This window comes from Mycetomoellerius zeteki, unplaced genomic scaffold, assembly GCF_001594055.1.
Source record: "Mycetomoellerius zeteki isolate Tzet28-1 unplaced genomic scaffold, Tzet1.0 scaffold113, whole genome shotgun sequence".
NCBI lineage: Eukaryota > Metazoa > Arthropoda > Insecta > Hymenoptera > Formicidae > Mycetomoellerius > Mycetomoellerius zeteki.
The window spans coordinates 1,208,687-1,219,798 of record NW_017256051.1 but is presented as its reverse complement, the minus strand read 5'-3'; the positions used below and the strand labels follow the sequence as shown (position 1 = coordinate 1,219,798).

The window sequence follows — 11,112 nt, the reverse complement described above, 5'->3', positions numbered from 1 at the left end:
CAACTCCGAGTATCTTTTATCCTTGTTCTTCACCGAATGTTGAACAAGGATAAAAGATACTCGGAGTTGATAGAGTCGAGTTTTGGAACGCACCCCTGGGTGACACTCGGGTGTGAATCTGAACATAGCCCTAGATGATAGATTAGCATTTCCGCAAAGACATAGAAAATGGACTGCGCGATCCGTGCGTCAAAATGGTCGATAAAAGTAAGAGAGAGGGTCTGTGGAAGACGATCATCTCTATCTCTTTTCATTCAATGGAAGAGAGAATGAGAGGGAGATTGGCATTCTCTTTTTTCCCGCGTGTTCTAAGCCATCATGGCAGACTATTTCTTTTTCGCAACGAGGTAAAGGGGATGCTACAAATGATATCCACAATCCGATTTTATATCCAAGATCTTAAGTCTGTTTATGGATAATTTTAGCTCAGATAGTTCAAAATCAAGATGTAAAACGCTTATAAAAATACCATTAAAATATCTTTCAAACATGGCATCCGAAAGATAGCGGATCTTCGAGCGTTTCGAGTTTGGACATGCATGTTTGAAAAGAATCTTGGAAAGAATCTCGAAAGAGAAGCCAGTGAAATGATTGTTAACTTTGAGCTTAAGACAATTTTAAAGCCTATTCTACAATGTGCTTTTTATTTCCTATTTCTTGGTTTTTCCATCTCACCACGTTTTTATATCTCACCACGTGTATGTCTCACCATGTGTTTCTTGTTTTTTCCGAAGTTTGTTAAAGCTTATTCTACAATGTGCTTTTTCTGTTTCTTGCACTTTGCTATTTTTTACATCTTATCTTTTGCTTCTTATCCGGTTTTTTGTTTTATGTCGCCCGAGACAAAAGTTAACGAACTTTGGCGGAAACAGGAAACAAAGAGCACATCGTAGAACAAGCTTAACTTTTATCTTGTGTAATAGAAAACGAAAAATGGGAGCAAAAGAAGCAATAAAAAAATAACAAAATGCAGGAAACAGGACACAAAAAGCACATTGTAGAATAAGTTTTAGAGATCAAGCTTTGAATACCGTTCTACGTCGTCAGAGTTTCTCCTAATGAGGATCGACAACCTTTATCGTTGTGTAATTGTACTCACTGCTTCTTCTTTTTCTTCTTTTTCTTCTTCTTCTTCTTCTTCTTCAGATAAATGCCATCCGGAGGAATTAAAAGGGGAGGTCAATACAAGTTACTCTACTGTTGAATGGGAAAATAAATTGCTAAAACAACCGAATGCTATTCAACGAAACATTGTCTCGTATTATAAAGCAATGGAATACTTTTTTTCACCTTTTCCCGATGATGGAACTCTATTCACAAGAACTACTGTCACGATTTAGAACATCTATATAAAATTAACTTATTCAACACCTTTTTCTGACTGCAACTTCCGTTGCATATCGAGCACTGAAATGATCCTTGATCATGATCGTGTTCGTTCTACAAACTGTTCACTGTTTCTCGATTCTCCTTGTTTAGATTTGTTATGCGACGTTAGTGCGAAAAGGCGAGTGCGAAACGAACATGCGCAGTTTGCGACATATATAGCATTTTCAGCCCTACCGAGTTTGCACTAACATGGGTTGGAAAATGCTTTGCTATTGGTTGACGTTACACGCCCTACCAATAGGAGAGCAAGAAACGTAATTCAACCCCAATATTTTTTACGCCACTGTAAAAATCGCCTCGTTGATTGATTGCTGCTTCCGCTGCTTGATGCTCGCATGTGAATGCATCTTAACACGCCAGGAATGTTCTTTACAATACAATTGTACTTTTCTAATACAATCCATCAAATTTTAGTACGTCAGTACTTCTTCCACAATAGTTGTACTGGCAATCAGTACATATTCATAAATTCGGTACAAAGAGTACAAAATTTAGTCTTTCATGTTCTATAATCGTTAATTGAGCTAGAGAAGATATTTTAATCTTTATGACCTTTTGTTTGTAACGTTGGTATCGAGCAGTTGCATGAGCGCTTTGTGCGTATTTCGTATCTTCTGTACTGACGGCTCCTGCACACTGGACGCGGAAATGTTTACCGTACGGCAAAATGCGACGCGATAACCAATTAACATGTTAGGAGCTGTAAGCTTATTGGCTGCGTTCAGCAGACTCAACAGTTTTGCAACCGTTTCATGATTGTCTGCTGAGATAGGACCATTCTTCTAGATCTAAAAGTATGATCCAATCAGCGCGAAGGAAACTTCCAACAGTTGCAAAACAAACGTTCTGCTGAACGCAGCCATTGTCTGCTGAGATAGGACCATTCTTCTAGATCTAAAAGTATGATCCAATCAGCGCGAAGGAAACTTCCAACAGTTGCAAAACAAACGTTCTGCTGAACGCACCCATTGGCTACCGCGTCACATTTTTGCCGCGCAAAGTTACACGACAATTTTCATAAAAAAAGAGGGGGTAATGTTGGTAGCAAAAAAAACCCTTGAGGCACCATAGTTTTATTTTCTACGGATTGATAATATTTACAAGTAGTAATCCGTTAGTTTGCGTCGATCATGATCGATCGAGTGTAAAAGTAGTGTAATTACATGATAATTCGTGAACTGTTCGCGAACGGCTGTTATCGCGGAGGTTTCGTGTTTTGACGGAGTTATGTGTATCAAAAGATTAATAACGTCTTCGAGATTACTCAGATAAGTTTCATTAAATATTAGGTAATTACGGAGATGACGGCCGACCTCACCGATTTTAATGAAATTAGGCTCATTCGATGCGTTTTTGCATGAAACGAACGAATCTGGCAGAAATAAGCGTCGCTCTGCCCCGCGAACCGAGATATTTAGCGTTAAAGTTCACGACCGTTAAGGTTAGGAAATCTGTCATAGCGCTTATATCGAGTCGGTATGACAGATTTCCTAACCTTAACGGTCGTGAATTTAACGCTAAATATCTCGGTTCGCGGGGCAGAGCGACGCTTATTTCTGCCAGATTCGTTCGTTTTATGCAAAAACGCATCGAATGAGCCTAATTTCATTAAAATCGGTGAGATCGGCCGTCATCTCCGTAATTACCAAATATTTAATGAAACTTATCTGAGTAATCTCGAAGACGTTATTAATTTCTTGATACACATAACTCAAAACACGAAACCTCCGCGATGACAGCCGTTCGTGAACAGTTCACGAATTATCATGTAATTACACTACTTTTAAGGTGCCTCTTTATGCGCAGCACGCTGCGGCAGCAAAACGTCACGTGACGCAAATTTATTTTACATGAGATGACGCACTTCCGGCGCAAAATACATTTTGCCGCAGTTCGTTAAAGTTGAACCAAAAGAACAGCAAACAACAAGCTGCAAAATCGAAACGCGCAATACGTCGTAAAGCTTAAAAAAGTCTGCACTATCGACCTCGATCATGTTCGGTAATTGGTTTAGGATCCCCTTAATATAAAACAATGAAGAATGGCTTCGAATAATGTACGGATACATATTTGTAATTAATTAATTGATTAATTATTTTCAATAAGTAGATATCCTTCAAATGTTCAAATCCTTCCAAGCACTTATGAGTTGAAATTGATGATTCTTCTACTATTTCTTCACAAATTCCGCAAGTGTTAACAAGATTTATCTAACAAAAAAAAAATACATGAATAGTCAACACATTATAAGATGATATTACGTTAGATTACAAAGTACACATGCACTTTCCCATGAAACGATTTAAGAAGCAAGACCAAAGTGTTTTGTTTAAAATAAACTATAACTTTCTAAATTAGATTTTATACTTTATCACGAATTTGAAAGTTACAACAATTGCGATATATATCATTCACATTCTCGATGTCAACAGATTAAGGTTATGATTTGCTTTCATATTCGATTTATTGATATCTACTTATTGAAAATAATTAATCAATTAATTAATTACAAACATGTATCCGTACATTATTCGAAGCCATTCTTCGTTGTTTTATATTATGGGGATCCTAAACCGATTACCGAACTTGATCGAGGTCGATAGTGCAGACTTTTTTAAGCTTTACGACGTATGCGCGCTTCAATTTTGCTGTTTGCTGTTCGTTCGGTTCAACTTTAACGAACTGCGGCAAAACATTTTGCGCCGGAAGTGCGTCATCTCATGTAAAATAAATTTGCATCACGTGACGTTTTGCTGCCGCAGCGTGCTGCGCATGAAAAGGCATCTTTACACTCGATCGATCATGATCGGCGCAAACTAATGGATTACTACTTGTAAATATTATCAATTCGTAGAAAATAAAACTATGGTGCCTCAAGGGTTTTTTTTTGCTACCAACATTATCCCTTCTTTTTTTATGAAAATTGTATAACCCGCGGCAAGCGTTTCTGCATTCAGTGTGCAAGAGCCTTTAAAGTTAGTACTCTCTCCTTCTCCGAGGAACATCCCTGTTATGCGGGGTCTACAATAGGCCTGTTCTTTTTGGCTGAACTTTTGCACCAGTTCATCTTTCTTCCTCTTCTTTCCTCCTGGGGAGAAAAGGAAGAAAGATAAACTGGTGCAAAAGTTCAGCCAAAAAGAACAGGCCTAATAGAAGTCATAGCGGTCGTAGTCTTAAGTCGTAGAAAATTGACCAATCACAGTTGATTATTCTTCTCATATTCGACTGTGATTGATCAATTTTCTACGACTTAAAACCCTACGACTGCTACGACTTCTATTGTAGACCCCGCATTAAGACTATCACACGTACAAAAATTTTAGTCGGAGTCGTAAGGTCACAAACAAATCGATCAATCACAATTAAAATAAAAATCTCGTGCTTTTAAACACTCGACTGTGATTGGCCGATTTGCCTACGGCCTTGTGTAGGGTCTACAATAGAAGTCGTAGAGGTCGTAGGGTCTTAAGTCGTAGAAAATTGATCAATCACAGTCGAATGTGAGAAGAATAATCTACTGTGATTGGTCAATTTTCTGCGACTTAAGATCCTACGACCGCTAGGACTTCTGCGGGGTCTACAATAGAAGTCGTAGAGGTCGTAGGGTCTTAAATCGTAGAAAATTGACCAATCACAGTAGATTATTCTTCTCACATTCGACTGTGATTGGTCTATTTTCTACGACTTAAGACCCTACGACTGTTACGACTTCTATTGTAGACCCCGCATTCTATTGTAGACCCCTCATGATGGCCTTTACGTGCAGTGTCGTATTTCACAGCTGTGACAGATTGTAACCTCAGCTGTGACAGATTGTAACCTCAATGATCGTTAACTTTCACGCTTAATATTTCGATACTCGGAGCAGAACAACACTTATTTCTGCCAGATTCTTTCGTTTCATGAAAAAACGCGTCGAACAATCCTGATTTTATTGATTTTTGAGATGTAGTTAAATTGTATAATTACCCAATTTAGTACATCATTCTTTAAATACATTGCTGAAATTAAGGTAATTTAATAAAAAGTTACTAATTAGTAAACGTATCAAATTCTCGGTGTAAAAGGGATCAGTGGAACACGGTGTAACGTTGTGTGTCCTAATTGAAAAACAGGCTATGTCAGAGAAAAAAAATTAATTGGTAAACAAGTGTTGACTATAGCTGTCAAATTCTACCTCCTTTTAAATTCTTCTCTTCGCAGATCTTTGATGCACACTATTATGCTTGACATGTATAACTGCGAATGAAGTGAAGAGAAAGCGACGAATGAAAATGATGACCAACATGGAAAAATCCAGATCAATGGAGATTCAATTAAAAACTGAAAAACAATTGAGGTAATCTCTTCACGTATTTCTTAAGATCAAGATACTTTATATTACTATAATTAGGATATTACATTATATATTATTTTAAATTACAGAATAGAGTTCTGCAAATAGTTTTTAAAAGTAACCCAGAAATGGAACAAATTATGTCTATTTTTATAATCAGGGCAGGTTAAAAGCTCCTAAATATCTACCTAGTAAAAAAATTGTTTTAATTAAGTCATTTATTTAGATATATAATTAAAATTTTACGAGACTCAGCAAGCGAATTCTTCATACTAAAATGTAGAAGAAAATTTGTATCAATATATATTTACAAATGTATAGTTTTTTTAAAATATGCAGGATATAATAAGATTCCAAAGATAAATCTCAAGGGAAGTTCTTCATAAGATACAATCTTATGAAGATTGTATATCTTATAAGATTGTATCTTATGAAGAACTTACCTTGAGATTTATCTTCGGAATCTTATTATATCCTGCATATTTTAAACATTTTAATATAAATTATTACATATAAATTATACAGAGTATTTTAGACCTACCATACCATCTACTGACAGATTCCTGAAATCATTTTGAGATGAAAATTTTAATACCAAAATGTTGAGGCTACAATAATTTTCAAATAAGAAAATTATGTTTAAAGATCAATCAGATTGTAAAAAAATGGACACACAGATTCATTGTATAGTCAAGATGCCCTTAGATATGTTTAAATATTAACAAAGTTTAATATATAATATATATTATATTATATAAATATACATTATATTTATAATATAATTATATAATGCATAATATAATGCATAATTTAAAAGTATTATTTATTTTTCAATAGCGAAGATATAGTAGATTTCTCAGAAGCTGCAGAAAAACTGACGGAAGGTCTTTTGAGTATTTATCAATCTCCACTGGAACAAGTTAAACAGGAACTTTTCGAGCTGACGTAAGCATGTAAATCAGTAATGCAAATAATAAAGATTTCACGTTGATTGTTTATGTTATATTATTTTTCTTACAGTAATAAACAAGAAGCTCTATTTGCACGAATGCAGCTTGAGAATAAAAGGATATATGAGACATTTGAAGATATAGATTTAAATGATATGGTAAAACTTTTTCCTTCTTTCATGATATAAGTTAAATACAGGGAATGGAAAGTTACTATTTAAAAGTAACAAGTTACAGTTACTCGTTACCGAGTCGAAAAAGTAACTAGTTACAGTTACTAGTTACCGATTTTTAAAAATAACTCGTTACAGTTACCGTTACTTAAAAAAGTAATTTTTCGTTACTTTTCCGTTACTTTTTTAAAATCGACGACCACCAATCACAGCAGACGAGTGCTTGGAGGCTTTCTACAGTCTCAAGCGCTATGAGTGGCTTGTGTCTATTTGTCTAATCGATGTCCAATCGTAGAGATGTAAACGATGGAAAAATTCTAGAATTTTAGGGTAAAAAATTTGGGAAATGGTTTTTTTCCTTCAGCTTTGACAGTTTTTTTACTCGGATATTTTTTTAACATTTCACGATTTCGACGCTGTATTATTGCTCCAGAATTTAATTTTTGCACTTATCCGTAAGATTTTTGTGTGAAAATAGTTACAAAGTTATAATATAGTATAATGTCGATGACTATAAATATACTTTACTTTTCACTATTATTTGAATGACATTTTACTTCTGTATACTGTACTTCAATTTTAAAAGTGAAGTAAGTATTCCATACTTGTATTATTAATACAAATAATACTTTACTAGACTAATTGACACTATTTTTTGTCGTATACTGTGATTATACATATTCTAAATTTAAATTATAGTGAGACAATGTTCATCGAATCTCTAACTACGCTTAAATCAATATTATATTGAGATGTTGTCTTAAAATAATTAAAATATAGAGTACAATTATAATCAATATGCAACAAAACAATATCTATTATGCTTATAAAGTATTATCTGTATTAATAACATCATTTATTTAGCTTTTAAATATATGAAATGTCTGTCGTTCCAATATATTGAAATAACTTGTTTCTTTATAAATTTTATGTAATTTAGTCAAAAATACCGTTATTTACAGTAAAAAAACTAATTGTTTGCTTGATACTTTTCTCCGAAGTAAAAAATACCGTTTTTTACATCTCTATTCAATCGTGCTAAGTAACGATGAAAGTAACTGTAAAATTCGTTACCGTTACCAAAAAGATGTAACTAAGTTACCGTTACAGTTACCAAAAAGAAAAAGTAACGCAGTTATCAGTAAAGTTACCCAAAAAGTAACTTGTAACTGTAACTTCGTTATAAGTAACAAGTTACTTCCATTCCCTGGTTGAATATCCTTAATCTGAAATGCTTGGAACCAGAAATGTTTCAAATTCTGAATATTTTTTAATTTGGAGTACATAGCATGATAAAGTTAAGATGAAAATAAAGATTAAATTTGGAACAAAAAATTTCATCTTTATTTACACAAAATTAATCTATGTTTTTTTTTAATATTTGGTTTTTAGAGATTTCGAGTTTTGGAATTTCGGATTAGGAATCTTGTAATATGTTTGGAATATCGACATTTCATGACAGAAAAATTACATTTAAAAATGTTATAGTTTTCAGCCGTTAAAATTTATCAAGGAAAATTAACAGTGATAAGAAAAGAAATGATTAATATTCATGAAAGAACGTCTAAACTAAAGGTGAATTATAAAATTAATTTTTCTAGGATGTGCGCATATAGATAACATAGGTATTTTCAACTATATAAAACGACTTATTGCAGAAACGCGTGTTGCGTCTTCAACAGATTAAGAAAAAAGAATCAATGAATAGGGAACAACAACGTGAACAAGAATTGCGCAAGGAACAAGAATTAATTGGAAAATCTACAACTAATTAAAAAAGTATAAATCTGTATAAACCGATAAATTTTTACAAATTATTTCTATAAGAGAAATATGACTATGTTTCCACCGAGAGTCAAAGTCGGATCAAAGTCGGGTTCAGTTGAGTGCTTTTACGGAAACATTAAGAATCCTATCCGATAAAATTTTAAGGTAGTTATCAGATTCCTTTTTACAATTTCGGACAACATTTTGATTAGTCAAAGAGCAGCCGCCATATTCAAGATGCATCCTTGAGAATGAAATACCTTATATTCTCGTATCATGGTGTAACTCTGCCACAACTCTGATTGGTGGAAACAGACAAGCCAACTTAACTCTAAATCCAACTCTGACTAGAGAGGAACCTGAGAGTAGGCATCCCAGCCTTTTTTATGTAACAAACCTCGTAGAGTAATGTATACGTTTTTGTGGTTCTCTTCCATACTATTAAGTGGGTTAGACAAGGACGGATAATCAACTTTGATTGCTCTCAAGTTTCTCTCTGCTCTGACCTGATTTTGACCCGATTCAAACCCTCGGTAGAAATTAGACATATGGGTACCTATCATGGAACAAAATCGGAATGGATTCCGATCGGAATTATTCAATTATTCCTTAGATTTCTATTGTGTTTTCTAGGGAAAACGGAATAATTCCGATCGGAATCCGTTCCGACTTTGTTTCATGATAGGTGCCATGGTTTGTTTTCTGTTCCTGCACTAGAACTGTCTCTCGCTTTTGACAAATATCAAACATATCCCACTTTAAAGTTCCAAAAGTGTACACTAGTTCAGCCACAGAAAACAGACCTAGGGCTCTATTCTTGAAAAGAAACGTATATGAAAAACTAGGAAAATACTATAATATACGTAACATATACTGTAATATTTCCCTAAACTTTCGTATACGTTTCTTTTCAAGAATAGACCCCCTATAGTCTAGAGGTGCGTTCCGTTATTCACTGCAAGTATTGAAAATCTATAGTTCACATTACCATATACTATAGATTTTCAATGCTTACAGTGAATAATGGAACGCAGCCTATGTGAAAAAAATATTTATAGGTCTGTTTTCTGTTCCTACATTAGACAATACTAGAACTCTCTTTCTCCCTTTTGGCCAAATATTAAATATATATCTACCTCATTTTAAATTTCAAATGTTAAATATATACCTACCTCATTTTAAATTCCAAAAGTTTACACTAGCTTCAGCCACAAAAACAGATCCTTTGTCTAAAAAATGTAAAGATTTACACATTCATACAACTAATCTTTATAAATAAAATGTATATAGAAATTATCAAGTCTTTACTTCTTCAGTCAACCTAGAAAATATCGATGTCTTGTAGATATCTAAACGATATCTTTTGTAAGATATCTTTAAGACATTTCTAGAAGATATCTAGAAGTTAAAAGATGTCTGAATATAATGCAAGATTTACTGAAATATTTTGCCTAGGAAATATTTCGATAATTATATTTTTTATGTGTATTTTTTAAGACGAGGAAAATAAGAAGAACATGAAATAAAATATGATGTTCCTCGATATTTATTTCTTACGTCTCGTAGAGAGTTACATGTTAAATTATATGCATACAAATTATGGAGATAACCACACGTTGCAGTGAGTCCTTATATATCGTGGAGATAAATAATTAGGTAGAAGAAAAAGGAAACAACTATATTTTTAATTTTACTTCAAGGCACATATTCACTCTACTCACTTAATCACGATCGACGCATATATAATCGTATTGGTTCTGCTGTCTTTTCATATTTCGGTAACCTTCAGTTCACATTCTGCATTATTAACGCATTGCGAATGTATTAAAATAAATAATTCCTATTTTTTCATTACAGCCGAATTATGACACGTGAAATTACCTCTTTTTCTTGCATCTTTTTCATGCTTTATATACGTTGATAAAATTAATTTTTTCGCATCACGCATATCCGATAATATTGTAGATTAATAAAATATATTAATCTGTCGATATGTTCATTTGTCCCGATATCTTTCTATTTTCTTGATATGTTAGTAATATATTCTATACAACGCCAATTTTAAGTGATTTGACTACACGTGAATTATTGATGATCCTAGGTATTTCTGTTTGTGTTGTTATATTGGTTAACTAAAATATATTTTATAATAATTAAAAAGTACAAAAATTATTATAAATTATTAGTTAGAAAGATTTAATATATCGATACTGTATTATAATTATGTATCCACGTATATATAATATCAGAAATTATTTTATAATTTTCTTTTTAGTCAAAATATCTAATGGTTTGAACGGAAAGTTAAGCTTGGATCTGATGTGTTAATTAATCTTTATAACATCATTTTTATATCAATAATTAAAAATAAAAATTATAATTAGTTAATAATGAATTAAAAGCTCACTTTTCAATTTGTGAATTAATTTAATAAATAAGCATAAATCTTGAATGACTATTGTATATATGATTCTTTTCTAAAAAAAAAAAAAAAAAA

General features: G+C 32.9%; 1 protein-coding gene across 2 annotated transcripts; it reads left to right on the top strand.

The window, feature by feature from the left end:
* Nucleotides 1–5,370: 5,370 nt before the first annotated feature.
* Pldn (biogenesis of lysosomal organelles complex 1 subunit pallidin) lies at nt 5,371–9,186 on the top strand. 2 transcript variants are annotated; one of them, XM_018456688.1, is made up of 6 exons: nt 5,371–5,401; nt 5,593–5,728; nt 6,563–6,670; nt 6,746–6,833; nt 8,337–8,423; nt 8,507–9,186. In XM_018456688.1, exons 2-6 carry the CDS (start codon nt 5,658–5,660, stop codon nt 8,621–8,623), a joined length of 471 nt encoding a protein of 156 aa, XP_018312190.1. In that variant the 5' UTR covers nt 5,371–5,401; nt 5,593–5,657; the 3' UTR covers nt 8,624–9,186. The 2 variants fall into 2 exon arrangements, with proteins under 2 accessions (XP_018312190.1, XP_018312197.1); XM_018456695.1 differs by lacking the exon at nt 5,371–5,401 and adding an exon at nt 5,429–5,531.
* The last annotated feature ends 1,926 nt before the right edge of the window (nt 9,187–11,112 follow it).

What these genes read in the sequence shown, in the direction of transcription:
- Pldn (XM_018456688.1), top strand. Translation starts at nt 5,658, where the DNA reads ATGAAAATGATGACCAACATGGAAAAATCCAGATCAATGGAGATTCAA. An exon ending in CAGGAACTTTTCGAGCTGAC is followed by an intron (nt 6,671 to 6,745) that starts GTAAGCATGTAA and finishes TTTTTCTTACAG; the next exon opens with TAATAAACAAGAAGCTCTAT. An exon ending in AAAGAACGTCTAAACTAAAG is followed by an intron (nt 8,424 to 8,506) that starts GTGAATTATAAA and finishes GACTTATTGCAG; the next exon opens with AAACGCGTGTTGCGTCTTCA.